The sequence below is a fragment of the Chenopodium quinoa genome, unplaced genomic scaffold (genome assembly GCF_001683475.1).
Source record: "Chenopodium quinoa cultivar QQ74 unplaced genomic scaffold, ASM168347v1, whole genome shotgun sequence".
NCBI lineage: Eukaryota > Viridiplantae > Streptophyta > Magnoliopsida > Caryophyllales > Amaranthaceae > Chenopodium > Chenopodium quinoa.
In genome coordinates this window covers 6,160,618-6,179,042 of record NW_018743574.1, presented here as the reverse complement: position 1 = coordinate 6,179,042, position 18,425 = coordinate 6,160,618, and the positions used below count along the sequence as shown (strand labels likewise).

The 18,425-nt window shown below is 36.4% G+C and overlaps 2 protein-coding genes across 3 annotated transcripts; one reads left to right on the top strand and one right to left on the bottom strand.

The window, feature by feature from the left end:
- Window positions 1–1,833: 1,833 nt before the first annotated feature.
- On the top strand, window positions 1,834–13,777 carry LOC110682335 (RNA binding protein fox-1 homolog 3-like). Of its 2 annotated transcripts, none has more exons than XM_021858664.1 (10): window positions 1,834–2,311; window positions 2,768–2,830; window positions 11,236–11,320; window positions 11,446–11,517; window positions 11,807–11,882; window positions 12,113–12,164; window positions 12,286–12,398; window positions 12,517–12,586; window positions 13,114–13,199; window positions 13,402–13,777. In XM_021858664.1, exons 1-10 carry the CDS (start codon window positions 1,949–1,951, stop codon window positions 13,442–13,444), a joined length of 1,023 nt encoding a protein of 340 aa, XP_021714356.1. In that variant the 5' UTR covers window positions 1,834–1,948; the 3' UTR covers window positions 13,445–13,777. The 2 variants fall into 2 exon arrangements, with proteins under 2 accessions (XP_021714356.1, XP_021714357.1); XM_021858665.1 differs by having other exon boundaries at window positions 1,835–2,311; window positions 11,810–11,882.
- A 279-nt stretch (window positions 13,778–14,056) lies between these two features.
- Window positions 14,057–16,043, bottom strand: LOC110682334 (plant UBX domain-containing protein 2-like). The gene is made up of 2 exons (XM_021858663.1): window positions 15,857–16,043; window positions 14,057–15,741 (listed from the first exon to the last, which is right to left on the bottom strand). The coding sequence occupies exon 2, from the start codon at window positions 15,718–15,720 to the stop codon at window positions 14,224–14,226; it is 1,497 nt and encodes a 498-aa protein (XP_021714355.1). The 5' UTR covers window positions 15,721–15,741; window positions 15,857–16,043; the 3' UTR covers window positions 14,057–14,223.
- Window positions 16,044–18,425: the final 2,382 nt, after the last annotated feature.

Sequence of the window (18,425 nt, the reverse complement as noted above, 5' to 3'; positions counted from 1 at the left end):
AATTACATAGTTTGGAAAATGAGTGATAGCTTAAAGTGCAAAAACTTAAAATTATAGTTTGGAAAATGAGTGATAGCTTAAAGCACTTCGCAATCTTAAAAAAGTGTAATGATTATCATCTATTAAATTACATACAAGTATACATGCAATCAGATGTAAGGGCTTGTTCACATTTAATGAACTAAGCTGAACTGAATTAAATCGAAGTGAACTAATTGGAGATGAACAGAATTGAACTGATTGGAGATGAACTGAACTTAACAGAACTGATTGGAGCTGAGATGAGCTGAACTTAACTGAACTAAATTGAATTAATTGGAGCTGAATTGAAATTACGTAAATGTGAACAGATCCTAAGTTCTACTAACTTTAACTTACTAGTAGGGGGAAAAATCAATAATGTTACTATTACAAGTTTACAACCCTTCACATTTTCTATAGTTCAGATTTTTATGTGTTTGTAATCTTCCATAATATTGACAACTATCACGTACATTACTCTACTCATTTGCTTCCACATTTCGTATTTTTAAAGGTGTTTGTAAAAAGTTTGGATTCCTACTTGTATACTAAGAGCACTCCCAGCAGTGAGGAGAAAAGCCCTCACGAGTAAAAATAAGGGTGTAAAAAAAAATCCGAACACTACATCAGTGAGTGAAAAAACACTCACCGATGAGTGAAAATAAAAACCCTCAAGAGTTGAGGGCTTTTGGTGATGAACAGTAACATGTGGCCCCCACTGCTTTTGTTGTTTTTTTACAACGGTTATATTTTGTATTTGAAATATAACCGTTGTAATTATTTTTAAAAAAAAATAAAAATTCACCAACGACCATAAAAATTTTTTCTCTATAAATAGACATGCATTTTGATATACTTTCAAAAAAACCCATAAATTAGAGAAATTAACATATTTTTCCAATTTCTTCTTGTTATTATTATTATTATAATTATTTCTTATAAAAAAAATTTCCAGTTAGTATTATTAATATTTTTAAACGTAATTATAAATTTTTATTAAATTATTTTTAAACGTAATTAAAAAATAGTGGAGGAGAAAGTGATGAGAGGTTTTTTTTCTCCTCATTGCTGTGGTGAAAAAAACATTTGATGAGAGAAATTGTATGGGAGGAGTGAGAAAGTGGGTAGAGAGAGATTGAGAGGTTTTTTTTTTCCTCACTGCTGAGAATGGTAAGTAATAACAAAACTACTTATATATCCATCCTATATATATAAAATCAAGGGAAAAAAAAAATCACTTCAAATCTACCTCAATTCTAAAATTGGTCCTAAATCGTGTATTAATTTTCATAATTTCAACTTTTTTAGAGTCGAAGGAGATAATAGAGGTCAAGGTGTCTTCTATGAATCCCATAAGATCTCAGACTACTAATCGACTATGAACACCCCTCTTGTAATTGAGCTAGTCAAAGTCATCACACCATCACTAATGTACTCAAAAGCGTGTCTCAAAAATCTCGAAAATTGGTCTAAAGTCATGTATTATAGTTAACCTTTAATTTAGCCTCAAAAGATCATTTTCAAAGCAAGGAAAGTTAGACATTAAGGATCGTTTGGGTGGATCATTGGGAATGGAGTTAGAATCCATTACATCTAATTATTTTGTTGGGTTGAAAGTTTTATTAATGAAATATCATATCCAAGGGGTTCTAATTCCCCCATACCCATGGAATCCCATATCCAGTCATCCCCTGAAAATTCACAATCCATTCTATTAATGAAATATATAATTCATTCCAACGATTAAACCAAACAACTTTAAACTATTATGAGCTTTAGAATCTATAACTCTTTGGTATGAGATTTCGTACCAATCGAATCCAACTCGATGAACCAAACACCCCTATCGTTCCGGATCAACCCAAGGCCTATTTGGTAGCCGAAATCATTAATTTTAATCCCTCTCTGCTCTTTCTCTGAACCTTCCATGGAAGAAATGTCATCATACTATTATACCCCACCACCACCACACCCACACCAACCTCCACCACCACCACCTTCCGATGTTCACTCCGCATTCTACAAAACTCACTACCACGCTCCTCCGCAGCAACATCCGCCTACAACGGCGGCTCTACATCACTCTCACCACCTTCCCCCGCCATCTCTCCACCCTTCCTCTTCTTACTCCCACCATCCACAACCCCCGCATTCTTCTCACGACGAAGTTCGCACCCTTTTTGTCGCCGGACTTCCTGAAGATGTCAAGCCTCGCGAATTGTACAATCTCTTCCGCGATTTTCCTGGCTACTTGTCCTCCAATCTTCGTTCTCCTTCCAAGAGTTCTCAGGTATTTTTGAGTTGTAATATTTGCAATTCAATTTTTTAGCTTATAATTTTTGGGGATGAATCATGAAATTTTGAAGATTGGATATTTTTTTAGGGTTTTGATTTGTAATTTGGGAGTGGAAGGAATTGGGGTTAAAAGGGATCACACAAATTGTATATCTTTCTAGATTGATTATTGGGGAATTCATTAGCTTCGAATGATGATCAATTTCAAGATTTTCAACAATAATTTTAGCATTGATTTGTAAGTTCTTAAATTGGTTGAGTAATTTCATTGATAGATAACTTGAAAATCACTCATCATCTGACTGGGGCGGCTAGTGTTCTTGTGTATTCTTATAGTAAATGCATCACTGACTAACAGTTCTATCCACAATGAAAGTTGAGAATGTTAATATTGAATGAAACTTGACATTAGTTTAATAATAGCTATGAACAATTTGTTTGTTGGTGGCAGCCATTCGCTTTCGTCGTGTTTGCGGATCAAAAATCTGCAGTCACTGCAATGCATGAAATAAATGTAAGATTTTTTTATTTGTTCATTTATTTTAACAGCAATTACATTGATATTGATATTAACATGGTGCATACAAGTAGAGTTGTCAAATGTTGACCCAACCTGAAATACCGACTCAAACCCAATTATTAACCGAACCATCTCAACCCGAAAAAATGGTGACCCAAATCCGACCTGAAACCAACCCTACACCCGAGTATGTGAGACCCAGACCCGAACATGAACTGACTTGAAGATGACCCGACCCGAATGTAACCCGTAAATTATTAACCTGAACCGAACCCGACTGGAACCGAAATTGACTCAAATTCGTTTTAACTCGTCAAAACTCGAATTTAACCCGACTTGTTACTAACCTGACTTGAATTCAACCTGACTCGTTCCTAACCCGACCCGAATTTAACCCAACCTGTTACAAACCCGACCTAAAATCAACCCGACTTGTTATTAACCTGACCCAAATTCAACCCTACTTGTTATTGACCCGACTCGAATTTTACCAGACATGTTACTAACCCGACTCGAAATCAACACGACTTGTTATTGACACGACCTAAATTCAACCCAAATTGTTCCTGATCCGATTTCAAATAACCTTAAATGCAATTTAGACCACCTAATTATTGTTGATCATATCATTTTGTCTAGGGAGACCAAGTCGGTCCACGCCAACAAAAGAAAGGAGCATCATCCTCAAATTTAAGAGTTAAATATAGTATATATTTGTTGTGTGGTCAAAGAAGATAATTATCTTCCTAAATTATAGACTATAGTTCCCTAGTATATTGCCATATATATTATAGTCAAAGGAAATAATTAGTTTGATAAAAATGATAATTATCAATTTATACTTAGTTGAACCGAATATGACTTGACTTGGAAATGACCCGACGTGATTGTAACCTGCAAATTATTGACTTGAACATAACCCGACTTGAATCTGAGAATGACCCGACTTGGAAATGACCCAACAACATTATAACTCGCAAATTATTGACTTAAATCGAACCCAACTTGAACCCGAGAATGACCCGACTTGAAAATGACCAGTCTTGATTAGAATTTGCAAATTATTAACTTGAACCGAACCTGACTCGAACCCGAGAATTTACCCGTTTTAACGCTTAAAAACCCGAATTAAACCCGACCTATTGATCACCCGACCCGAACACAACCCGACCTGTTATTAATCCGACCTAAACCCGATAAGAAGTATGACCCGACGTGACCGACTCAAGCATGACCCAACCCAAACCCGACCCGCATAGGTTATGGAATTAATCCGAATTGACCCGATCCACTCTTACTGACCAAAACCCGACCCGTTTATCCAAATTGACCGCTCTACTCGAAACCTCTAAAATTTTTCAAACAAGTGTGGATATTAGTCTTCAATTTTGGAATTTTTTAACTTTTTTCACCCTGAAATAAAAATTGCCGAAATGTATACCATGGTCCCTAATACCCTTCGGGATTCCAATTGGCCAAGTGAAACCATCCAATTTGCCTTTAAACTTCTAATTTACCAGTTTACAACTTGTACCGATTTCATTAAATCAAGCATACCACGAACATTTATGACAACATATATTGATCATATATGGTTCCAAACGGCATTATATGACCCCGGGATGTATCCCCTAAAATCTAAATGCTTTTCGACGCCGGCCCCCGAAACATTCGAAATTTCTAAAAAAGCGTGGATATTAGCCTTCAATTTTGGAGTTTTTTTTTTTACTTTTTTCGCACGGATATAAAAATTGCCGAAATGTTTACCATGATCCCAAATATCCTCCGGGAGTCAAATTAGTTAGGTTGAATCATCCAATTTGCCTTTAAACGAATCATTGGCACCGATCTTATTAATTCAAGCCTTCCACGAACATTTATGACAACAAATAATGATCACATATGGTTCCAAACGACATTATATGGCCCCGAGATGTATTCCCTAAAATTTCAAGACTTTTCGACACTAGGTCTCGAATACTCCAAAAATTGTCAAAAAGAAGCGTGGATATAGCCTTCAATTTTTTTTGACTTTTTTTCGCCCGCAAATAAAAATTGCCAAAATGTTAACCATGGTCTCTAATATCCTTCGAGAGTCCAATTGGGTGGGTGGAACCATCCAATTTGTCTTCAAACGGCAAATTTACCGGTTTACAACTAGTGTCGATTTCATAAACTCAAGCCTACCACAAATATTTATGACAACATATAATGATCATATATGGTTCCAAACTACATTATATGAACCCGAAATGTATCATCTAAAATCCAAAGGCTTTTCGACCCCGGGCTCTGAAACCTCCAAAATTTCACTAAAATCGTGGATATTAGCCTTTAATTTTGAAATTTTTTACTTTTTTTCGCCCGTAAATAAAAATTGACGAAATATTACCATGGTCTCTAATATCCTCCGAGAGTCCAATTGGGTGGGTTGAACCATCCTATCTGCTTTTAAACGACCAATTTATCAGTTTACAACTTGCATCGATTTAATTAAGTTAAGCCTACTATGAACATTTACGATAACATATAATGATCATATATGGTTCCAAACGGCGTTATATGACCCCGAGATGTATCTACTAAAATCTCAATGCTTTTCAACAACAGGCCCCGAAACCTTCAAAATTTCTTAAAAACCATGGATATTAGCCTTCAATTTTAGAATTTTTAGACTTTTTTTATCCGGAAATAAAAATTGCCGAAATATTTACCATGTTTCCTTATACGCTCCGGAAGTCCAATTGGGTGGGTGAAACCATCCAATTTGCCTTTAAACGACCAATTTACCGGTATACAACTTGCTCTGATTCATTAACTCAAGCCTACCACGAACATTTATGACAATAAATAATGATCATATATGGTTCCAAACGACATTATATGACCCCTAAATATATCCTTCATAATTTCAATAATTTTCGACACCGGGCCCCGAAACCTCCTAAATTACTCTAAAAGTGTGGATATTAGCCTTTAATTTTGGAATTTTTTTACTTTTTTTCGTTAGGAAATAAAAATTGTCGAAATATTTATCATGATCCCTAATACCATATGGGAGTCCAATTGGGTGGGTGGAACCATCCTATTTGCCTTTAAACAACCAATTTAGCGAATTACAACTTGCATCGAATTCATTAATTCAAGTCTATCATGAACATTTATGACAACATATAATGATCATATATGGTTCCAAACGACATTATATGACCTTGAAATGGATCCCCTAAAATCTCAAACCTTTTCGACACCGGGCCCGAAAGCTCCAAAATTTCTCAAAAAAGTGTGGATTAGTAGCCTTCAATTTTTTTTAATTTTTTGACTTTTTTTCGCTCGTAAATAAAATTTGCCGAAATGTTTACCATGGTCCCTAACATCCTCCGGGAGTCCAATTGAGTGGGTGGAACCATCCAATTTGCATTTAAATGGCAAATTTACCAATTTACAAGTTGCACCGATTTCATAAACTGAAGCCTACCACGAACATTTATGATAACATATAATGATTATATATGGTGCAAACACCATTATATGACCCCGAGATGTGTTCCCTAGAATTTTAATACTTTCAAAATTTCGCAAAATGTGTGGATATTAGTCTTCAATTTTGGAATTTTTGACTTTTTTAAGCTCAGAAATAAAAATTGCCAAAATCTTTTACCATGGTCCTTAATACCCTGTGGGAGTCCAATTGGGTGGGTTGAACCATCCAATTTGCCATTAAACTAGAGGTGGCAATCGGGTCGTGTTGGGTCATTTCGATTTCGGGTCAAAAACCCCTGAAAAAAAATTTTGTCTATTATGGAGTCCAATTTTGGAATTTTTGACTTTTTTATCCCGAAAAAAAAATTTGTCGAAATGTTTATCATGGTCCCTAATACCCTCCGGTAGTCCCATTGGATGGGTTGAACCATCCAATTTTCCTTTAAACGACCAATTTTACTAGTTTACAACTTGCACCGATTTCATTAACTCAAGCCTACCACGAAAATTTATGACAACATATAATGATCATATATGGTACCAAACGACATTTAATGACCCTGAGATGTATCCCCTAAAATCTTAATGGTTTTCAAAAACCGGTCTGAAACCTCCAAAATTTCTAAAAAATCATGGATAATTAACCTTCAATTTTAGAATTTTTCGACTTTTTTTTACCCAGAAATAAAAATTGCCGAAATGTTTACCATGTTTCCTTATACCCTCTGGAAGTCCAATTGGATGGGTGAAACCATCCAATTTGCCTTGAAACGACTAATTTAACGGTTTACAACTTGCACCGATTTCATTAATTCAAGCAAACCACGAACATTTATGATAACAAATAATGATCATATATGGTTTCAAACGGCATTATACGACCCCGAGATGTATCCCTAAAATCTCAAACCTTTTCGACACCGGGCCCGAAACCTCCAAAATTTCTGCAAAAGCGTGGATAATAGCTTTCAATTTCGGAATTTTTTGACTTTTTTTCGCCCGAAAATAAAATTTACCGAAATGTTTACCATGGTCCCAAACACCCTCCGGTAGTCCAATTGAGTGGGTGGAACCATCAAAATTGCCTTTAAACGACAAATTTACCAATTTACAACTTGCACCGATTTTATAAACTCAAGCCTACCACGAACATTTATGATAACATATAATGATTATATATGGTACAAACGCCATTATTTGAGCCCGAGACGTATTCCCTAGAATTTCAATACTTTTCGACACCGAGCTCGAAACCTTCAAAATTTCGCAAAATGTGTGGATATTTAGTCTTCAATTTTAAAAATTTTTGACTTTTCTTAGCTCGGAAAAAAAACTTGCCAAAATGTTTTACCATGGTCCTTTATATCCTCCGGGATTCCAATTGGGTGAGGCGAACCATCCAATTTTCCATTAAACGTCCAATTTACCGATTTATATTTTTATCGATTTTATTAACTCAAGCCTACCACGAACATTTATCACAACATATAATGATCATATAAAGTTCCAAACGACATTATATGACCCCGAGATATAACACCTAAAATCTCAAGACTTTATGACACCGAGCTCCGAAACGTCCAAAAATTCTCAAAAATCGTGGATATCCTTGAATTTTGGAATTTTTTTGACTTTTTTTCTTCCGAAAATAAAAATTGTCGAAATGCTTACCATGGTCCCTAATACCCTCTGTTAGTCCCATTGGATGGGTGGAACCACCAAATTTTTCCTTTAAACGGCCAATTTACAACTTGCACCGATTTCATTAACTCATGTCTATCACGAACATTTTTGACAATAAATAATGATCATATATGATTTCAAACGACATTATATGACTACTAGAATTTCAAGACTTTTAGACACCAGGCCTCGAAAACTCCAAAATTTCTTAAAAAGCGTGGATATTAGCCTTCAATTTTTAAATTTTTCGAATTTTTTTCGCTCATAAATAAAAATTGCCGTAATGTTTACCATGGTCCCTTATATCCCCTAGGAGTCCAATTGGGTGGGTGGAACTATCCAATTTGCCTTTAAACGACCAAATTACCGGTTTACACCTTGCACTGACTTCATTAAATCAAACCAACCACGAACATTTACGAAAATATATAATGATCATATATGGTAAATGTTATTATATGACCTTGAGATGCATCCCCTAGAATTCGAGACTTTTCGACATTGGGCCCTAAAACCGACAAAATTTCGCAAAATAAGTGGATATTAGACTCCAATTTTGCAATTTTTTGACTTATTTTTGCCTGCAAATAAAAATTGTCGTAATGTTTCCAATGGTCCTTAATACCTTCTGGGAGTCCATGTGGCTGGGTGCAACCATCCAATTTGCCTTTAAACAGCCGATTTACCGGTTTACAACTTGCACCGATTTCATTAACTCAAGTCTACTACGAACATCTGACACGAATTCCGTGTCCGTGTCCGCGTCTTGTCGTGTCGACACGGACACTTTGGGTTTTTTGCCGAGTCCGGTGAACATACGTGGATATTAAACTTTAATTTTGGAATTTTTTAACGTTTTTCGCCCGGAAATAAACATTGCCGAAATGTTTACCAAGGTCACTAATACCTTTCGGGAGTCCAATTGGACGGGTAGAACCATCCAATTTGCCTTTAAACGACCAATTTACCGATATACAACTTGCACTGATTTCATTAATTCAAGCCTACCACGAACATCAATGACAACATTTAATGAGCATATATGTTTCCAATCGGAATTATATGACCCCTAGATGTATTACCTAAAATCTAATGAATTTGCAACACCGGACCTCGAAACTTCCAAAATTTCTCAAAAAGCGTGGACATTAGCCTTCAATTTTGGAAATTTTTTACTTTTTTTTGCCTGGAATAAAAATTGCTGAAATGTTTATCATGGTCCCTAATACCCTCCGAGAGTCCAATTGGTGGGTGGAACCATCTAGTTTGCCTTTAAACGGTCAATTTACCGGCTTGCAACTCGCATCGATTTACCGGTTTACAACGACCAATTTAATTAACTTGCACCAAATCCGATTTAAACTGAAATTGACCCAAACCCGTTTTAACTCGTCAAAACTCATATTTAACCTGACTTGACGTGCATTCAACCCGACCTGAATTTAACCCAACTTGTTACAAACCCTACCTAAAATCAACCCGACTTGTTATTAACCTGGCCCAAATTAAACCCGACTCGAATTTTACCGGACTTATTAGTTACCCGACCCAAAAATTGAACCCGATCTGTTACTAACTCGACTCGAAATTAACACAACTTGTTATTGACCCGACCTAAATTCAACTTAAATTATTCTTGACCCGGTTTCAAATCACCTTAAATGCCATTTAGACCACGTTATTATTGTTGATCAAAGCATTTTGTCTAAGGAGACCAAGTCGGTCCAGGCCAGCAACAGAAAGGAGCATCATCCTCAAATATAAGAGTTAAATATAGTATATATTTGTTGTATGGTCAAAGGAGATAATTATTTTCCTAATTATAGACTATAGTTCCCTAGTATATTGCCATATATATAGGAAATAATTAGCTTGATAAAAATGATAATTATCTATTTATTGTTAGTTAAACTCGAATTTGACCCGACTTGGAAATGACCCAAGATTGTAACCTGCAAATTATTGACTTGAACATAACCCGACTTGAATATGAGAATGACCCCACTTGGAAATGACCCAACCTGATTATAACCCGCAAATAATTGACTTGAACCGAACCCGACTTGAACTCGAGAAAGACCCGACTTGAAAATGACCCGACCTGATTATAACCCTCAAATTATTGACTTGAACTAAACCCGACTCAAACCCGATAATGACCCGACTTGATTCTGACCCGCAAATTATTGACTTGAACCGAACCCGACCCGAACCCGAGAATTATCCTAACCCATTTTAACGTGTGAAAAACTCGAATTAAACCTGACCTATTGTTCACATGACCTGTTATTAACCCGACCCAAACCCGATAAGAAGTATGACCCGATGTGACCGGACTCCAGCATGACCCAACCCAAACCCGACTCAAGCATGATCCAACCTAAACCCGACCCGCATAGGTTATGTTTTTAATCCAAATTGACCCGACCCACTCTTACCCGACCCAAACCTGACCCGTTTACCCGAATTGACAGCTCTGCATACAAGTACTTGTTAAAAGTTGCAAGTATTGTCAACATGAAGATGTTAATTGATAGTGACAAGTTCAAATTTTGACACCGAGGGATGAGTGATTGATTTATTGATTATGTAACTTTTGAAATTTAGGAACATAGAATACCTGTTTGCTTTTTAAACAGTTTTCTCTTGTCATATATTCTTTGTGAAAAGAGAAAAAATCGTTTTACCAACAAGATCCCTGGAGTTCGATGTTGTTAGTTGAATTATGACTTCACGGCCTGTTTTTATAAAGAATTTTGATACTGAATGCTTATGTAAATGTTCATGGAAACAACAAACTCACTTCCAGGTAGTTGGTAATCTTTGTATTCTTCATTGATTATTATTAATAACTTTACACCAGTGTAGATCCTTCAGTTGGTCCAATGCTAGTTTGGGTAGTTTGAGGTGATGATTTCCAGATGGTAACTTTGTAAAGATCATACATTTAATCCATGCTTCTATCACTTCTTAATTGATCAAGATTTGATATTTTGAAAGTATGTTTTAAGGCAATCTAACAAGATCCCATATGATTATTTATCTTATGTATAAGTCACAAAAATACGGTAATAGAAGAGGGTGAATACTTTTAAAGTCCGAATGGTGCAAGTATTAAATACAAGAGGAAGGAATGCTTTAGAATGTCTGTATGAATTACACTGTTAAGAAGCAATTGTTTATTTGTATGAAGCACAATATTGAGCGCTCTTGTTTCTTATTGTTTGTGTTAGGGCATGGTCTTTGATCTAGAAAAAGGATCAACCTTATACATTGACCTTGCAAAATCTAATTCACGATCTAAGCGTCAAAGGACAGGTTTGTAGTGCTTATATCCCTCTTTTGATCTTGTATAACCAACATTTGTTGTTAGACTTTTGGTGACGAATATCCAACAAAACCTAAAATTTTAATTAGCAAAATGTTAATTGCTTCGTGGCCAGATGATGAAGGACCTGCTTCAGATAAGAAACATAAGGGATCTCCTGCTCTTTCAAGAGGCAGTGTTGAATTGGGTAAGATAGTAATCTATTACATTTATTTATTTATTTATTTATTTATTTATTTTAATTCACTCTAATGTTACTTTTAATTAGTGGCTTCATCCCATAACATCGACCAGACTGCACTGTGACACATATGCTGAAAAGGAATTTAGAAACCTTGCAGAAGTTATCTCCATAGATTTTGTATTTTTGTTTCACAATTCTCATTTCTCTTTACACAGTGCTAGTTTGTCACATGAGAGCACGCTCGTCTTCAAACTCACTTTGCACATTTTTTTTTTTCACGTTTGGGCACTAGCAGGTATTGGCAGCTTTCACATTCATGGGATGGGTAATTCTGCTTACAACACGATTGGTTATCCATCTGCACAAAGGTCAATTGCACTACTGCACATCTTTATTACTTGGATACCAAAATGCCTTTGGCCTTCTAAGCACCTATGCATTGCTTGCCTTTATAATTTATCTCTTTAAGTTTGGAGTAAATTGGCTTGCTTAATTTTTGTTTTGTGCCCTGAAGTTAAGAGTGACTTGATTTCGGTTTCGGGTCAACTTCTGATACATGTTGTGGTTGTCTGACCTATGTTTCCCTTCTGTCATTTAGTCGTAGGAGCCATAGTAGCAGAGGCATCAGTGAAGCGAATGCTGCCAAATCTGTAAGTTGTGCTTGGATGCTATACTTGCTGTTACGTCTTTCTTTCTCTATGTTGATTGGTTGCTTTTTTTTTCCCCCCGATGCGCTGAAAGAGTTCTGAAATTGTTTTCATTTTGTTACAGAGCCATAGTTCAGCTTCCCATATTCCACAAGATAACCCACCATGTCCAACAATTTTTGTGGCTAATCTAGGTCCTCGTTCTTCAGAACAAGAGCTTACTCAAGTTTTTTCAAGGTTTCACAGCCCTACTTCCTTTTAAATTGCTGATGCTCTTCACTTTCTAGTTCCCCCTTTTCCTTTACGTTATTATTGTTGTTCTGGTTGTAAGTATGTGATTGTTACTCTCTTACAGATGCCGTGGATTCTTAAAGCTGAAGATTCAGGGCACATATGGGGCTCCTGTTGCATTTGTTGACTTCCAGGTCCTCTAGTTCTGTTGTCTGTTTACTCTTTACTGTGCCTCAATCTAGTGTTGGTTTTGATCGAGTGATGCTCAACTTGTTTAATTATAAATTAATTTGTAGTCAACAATTTGATAAATAGTATGCACCATGAGAGTCCTCAGCCATTTAATAGCCGATCCACAGATTGTAGCTCAGGAGAATCCATGAATTGCTTGGCATAGCTTAGAACTTGCTGCCTTAGCTTTAGGCCATTGAAAATAGGGGTGTCTATGTGAGGTTATAGGCCCTGGCTAAAGTCAAGTCTGCTTCTTCGTAGAGACGTAGAGTGACTGGGTACCCCAGGTCTTGGCTAAAGGCTTATCATGAATTCAAGGTGCTACGGGGGGCCTTAAATTTTTCTGTGTTTAGTAAGGCTGTGGAGGGTGTCATTTTACCCGAAGCTTGCAGGCCCTTGGTTTCTTCTTTTTTAAACCTAGAAGTGCTTTTTTTTTTTTTTAATAATTGTAAATTCCTATATTTACTGGGGCAAGTTCATTATGGTGCAGGATACTGCCTGCTCAACTGAGGCTTTGAGTCAACTGCAAGGCACAGTCCTTATCTCGTCTTCATCTGGTGACGGATTGCGTTTGGAGTATCCTTTTTGTTCCCATTTACGCTTCCTCTGTTCTCTTATAATTGCAATCGGGAGTAGGGGGTGGGGGCTAGGGCTGGGGGGTTGGGGAGCTATTTTAGGAGCTTGTATTATGAGTAGTTGTAATTAAAATGGTATGGACATTGTAATATTGTATATACATGGTTTCTTCCAGAGATTTGTTTTGCTTAACAAATTTCAGATATGCTAAATCAAGGATGGGGATGCGAAGAAAGCCCAAGTAGGTTGAAGTTGAATAAATCTCCTAGAGTGGAGAATCTGGAGATGTCAAAGGATTTGCTTGTTTGATTTCATAGAGGTTTTTTCTAAGAAAATTGTGTTACTTATTGAAATTTTGGGTGTCCATCAGCATATGCTGATTGTAGTTGGTGATCTATTAACTTCATTTGTAATCTTGTTAAGAGGTGTATTAAAAAATCTTTGTTGGTGTATAACTTCTACGGAGTATTTGTTTTTTGTATAAATACAAGTATGACTAGCCTTTATTTGGTTTGGTTATTACTGTTTGACATTTGGGTATAATAGAGTGGAATCAGAGTAAGAATGGATTGGAAGACTACCCCCTGTCAATCACACAAGCTATTATTCGAGGTAGCATAAGCATATATTCAAAGTTATTTCCGAGGGGAAGCAATTTCGTGTTTTTTATTACATGAGTTGATGAAATCACTTACTAACAGAGCTAGTTAATTTCACCAGTGATATACTTATTAAGAGATGAGCTTGCACACTTATTTCTTGAGCTGACTTGATCCAACATAAAACCTCAATTCAAACTCATAAAATTCCTTGATTAAGTTAAGCAATACAACAATACTGTGAAAACAGATGAAAAGTTAAAAAAATCCTGTATACCAACACAAATTTCAACCTTATTTTTGTCTGTATGGAAATCTATAAGAATACAATCATAAAGTTCTGTAACTCAAATCAATTTTACAGTTGTATGAAACTAAAAATAAAGGTGGATAAAAACAATCTTTAAGCATACAATCATAAGACATCAAGATGTGCTGCTGCTGCCAAGAGGTTCACTTATTTCAAGTAGTTCATTTGTAAGGCCGGTGAATACCATGTTATCAGTCTCGATTGGCTTGAATTTCACAAGAGCAGATGGAACTAAATCCTCTTGCTCGAGTGTCAATGCTCTCTCTCCCAGTGCAGGAAAACACGGGATCACACGCCGTTTGAGTGGCACAGGATGTATCAGCTCAAATTCCAATCCCTGTTGCTTCAATGCCGAGCTAACAAACTCGTAGAGAACGCTAGTTGGCTCCTTGGGTGAAAAAACACCTTGCAGAACCACTCCATCAGGAAACTGAACCCTGATGATAGTTCTTGTATACCTCTTCCGAGCAGCTTGAGCTTGTTTCTCCTTGAATGACTTGGGGATCAAAAGCTGAGAATCAGCCATTTTTTTCTTCCTCATTTCGGCTTCTCTCCTCACCTCTTCAGAGGACAGCTGATAGAATGAGTCTGGTAACACAATTCGCGCTGCAACACTCTCAGAGACAGAAAAAAACACTTTAATTTCTCTATCAATGATCTTAGGCTCATTCTCTTTCACCTTCTTTTCCACTTCAACCTTCTCATCAACCTTTACTAAAGGCGCAGACGACACACTTCCATCAGGTTTTGCCTGTTCCATTATGTTTACAGTCTCTTTAATCTTCAGAAGGCGGTCTTCGGAAGGAGTATCCATCACAGACCACATTTCTCCACCCTCTTCTTTCAGTTCAAATCCAACCTCTTCTAGCAACTCAATTCCTCCTGTAACTTCACCGATAGCCTCCCTAATCTTCGGATTACCCATCCTAATCTTGCGAAATTTGGGATTCTCTGGTTCCTTCACTATGTTCCTCAATAACCTCATTACAACATCAACCGAACTATCTGATGGATTTCCTGATAAATACACACTAACACAACCTCCCAATTTATTAGTCGAATCCGCCTTGTTTTCATTACCATCCATTAACACTGAATCCGAACCCAAATCCAAATCCAATTCAACACCATCACCGTTCTTGCTAGTCTTAGCAACAATACATGATTCAATATGTATTGACACATCTTCTTCAGAAGTAAAACCAGAACCACAAATTGGGCATTCGAACACATTAAGCGAGTACCCATTTTTGTTTCTTTCACCACTTGTTATCAACGAGTCAAATGGATCAAACCCATCTTTAGAAGGGCGACCTTGTTTTGAATCTGGGTTCGAATTAGAACCCTTTTGACCTTCAAATGAGGTGGGTCTAGGATCAGAAACTGGCGAATTCTTCTGAGGTAAAGGTTTGGTTTGAACAGATGATGGGTTTTGATTCCTGTTTGGATTGACAGATTGTGAAGGGCGAGTGAGGTTAGGATTTGTTGGTCCAGAAGAAGAAGAAGAACCCAGAACTCTGCCTTGGCCCTTGAATTTGCCAGAGGAAGAAGATGACATTTGGGTGTTAACCTTTTTCATGAAACCCTTGAATTTGTCTTTCATGTCATCCATTTTGTTTGGTTTCCTGCAGATCTGTGTGTGCAGATGACAAAGGGGAAGAGAGAGAAAATGGATGATGTTTGATGAAGGAAAAAAAAAAAACTACCAGTTATTGGAATGAGCAAAAAAAAAAATTAAAGACGCGTACAATTAATTATGTAGGAGTACTCCTTATGTATTGGCTGATTAACCTGATTCGGAATTTTCTCGCTCATGCCCAGAAATTTCAATGTCTGGAACTCTGGAAGGCAGGATTGCAGGAACTTGTTCGTTGACCCTGAAAATTCAACCCTAATAGACCTTTAAATTTAATTTGGCCGTCTGATTTTAATCATAGTAATAGAATTTTTATCGTATGAGAACAAAGGGCAACCTGAAAAACTAGAAAATATTTCATACTAGTTAATCAATTTGATAAACAAACGACAAAATTGTAAATAAATCAACAATTTATATGTAAATATAACTAAAGTAGAAACCGCTAATATCACTGTGCCTATGTGTCAGCTTTTTATTAAAAAAAATTCCCGCCAAAACTATAAATGGCATCATTTTTTTAAGCATTCTTTTTTCTTGTTTCTTTTCAAGATAAAGCTAATGTTTGAAGAAGATCTGTGTGTGCAGATGACAAAGGGGAAGAGAAAGAAAGTGGATGATGTTTGATGAAGGAAAAAAAAACTACCCGTAATTGGAATGAGCAAAAAAAATTAGGAAAAATGAAAAAGAATAATCCCACCTTTATTCGATCTTCCGAAAACAATCCCGCCTTCAGTTAATCAAGAAATAATCTCACCTTACACCCTCATCTTTTTTAAACAGTCCTTTTAACCTATAACCCGTTCTATTGGTTAATTTTTTTTTTTCATTTTTCTTAAATCTTTCTCCTTCCACACAACCAATGTACCAACTCATTACCTCAACCACGAACATTTATGACAACAAAGAATGATCATATATGGTTCTAAACGGCATTATATGACCCCGAGATGTATCCCATAGAATTTCAAGACTTTTTAAATTTTCTCAATAAGCGTGGATATTAGCCTTCATTTTTGGAATTTTTTGACTTTTTTTAGCCCGGAAAAAAATTGCCGAAATGTTTACCATGATCCCTAATACCCTCCTGGAGTCCAATTGAGTGGGTGGAACCATCCAATTTGCCTTTAAACGACTAATTTACCTGTTTACAACTTACACCGATTTCATTAATTCAAACATACCACGAACATTTATGACAATAAATAATGATCATTTATGATTCCAAACGGCATATATGACCCCGTGATGTATCCCATCGAATTTCAAGACTTTTCGACACCAAGCCCCGTAAACTCCAAAAAATCTAAAAAAGCGTGGATTTTAGACTTTTTTTCGCCCAGAATTAAAAATTGGCAAAATGTTTAGCATGGCCCCGAAAACCCTCCGGGAGTCCAATTGGGTGGGTTGAACCATCCAGTTTGCCTTTAAACGACTAATTTACCGGCTTCCAACTTGCACCGATTTTAATTCAAGCCAACCACGAACATTTATGACAACAAATAATGATCATATATGGTTCCAAACCGCATTAAATGACCCCGAGATGTATACCATAGGATTTCAAGACTTTACGACACCAGGCCCCGAAACCTCCAAAATTTCTCAAAAAGCGTGGATAATTAGCCTTCAAATTTGGAATTTTTTGACTTATTTTTGCCCGGAAATAAAAATTGCCGAAATATTTAGCATGGTCCCAAACATTCTCCGGGCGTCTAATTGGGTGGGTAGAAACATCCAATTTGCCTTTAAACGAACAATTTACCGGTTTACAATTTGCACTGAAGTCATTAATAAAAGCCAACCAAGAACATTTATGACAACAAAGAATGATCATACATAGTTCTAAATGGCATTATATGACTATGAGATGTATCCCATGGAATTTCAAGACTTTTCGACACCGGGCCCCGAAAATCTCAAAGTTTCTCAAAAAGCGTTGATATTAGCCTTCAATTTTGGAATTTTTTGACTTTTATTCGCCCAAAAATAAAAATTGGCGAAATTTTTACCATGGACCCTAATACCCTCCAGGAGTGCAATTGGGTGGGTTGAACCATCCAATTTGCCTTTAAACGGCCAATTTACCGGTTTACAATTTGCACCGATTTCATTTATTCAAGCCAACCACGAACATTTATGACAACAAATAATGATCATTAACGGATCCAAATGGCATTATATGACTCTGAGATGTAGCATATAGAATTTTAAGACTTTTCGACACCGGGCCCTAAACCTTCAAATTTTTTCAAAATTTGTGGATAATAGCCTTCAATTTGGGAAATTTTTGACATTTTTTCGCCTGAAAATAAAAATTACCGAAATGTTTACCATGGTCCCTAATATCCTAAGGGAGTGCAATTGGATGGGTGGAACCATCCAATTTGCCTTTAAACGGCCAATTTACCGGTTTACAACTTGCACCGATTTCATTAATTCAAGCCTACCATGAACATTTATGACAACAAATAATGATCATTTATGGTTCCAAATGGCATTATCTGACCCCAAGATGTATCCAATAGAATTTTAAGACTTTTCGACACCGGGCCCCTGAAACCTCCAAAATTCCTCAAAAAGCGTAGATATTAGCATTCAAATTAAGAATTTTTTGACTTTTTTTCGCCCGAAAATAAAAATTGCTGAAATTTTTACCATGATACTTGATACCCTCAAGG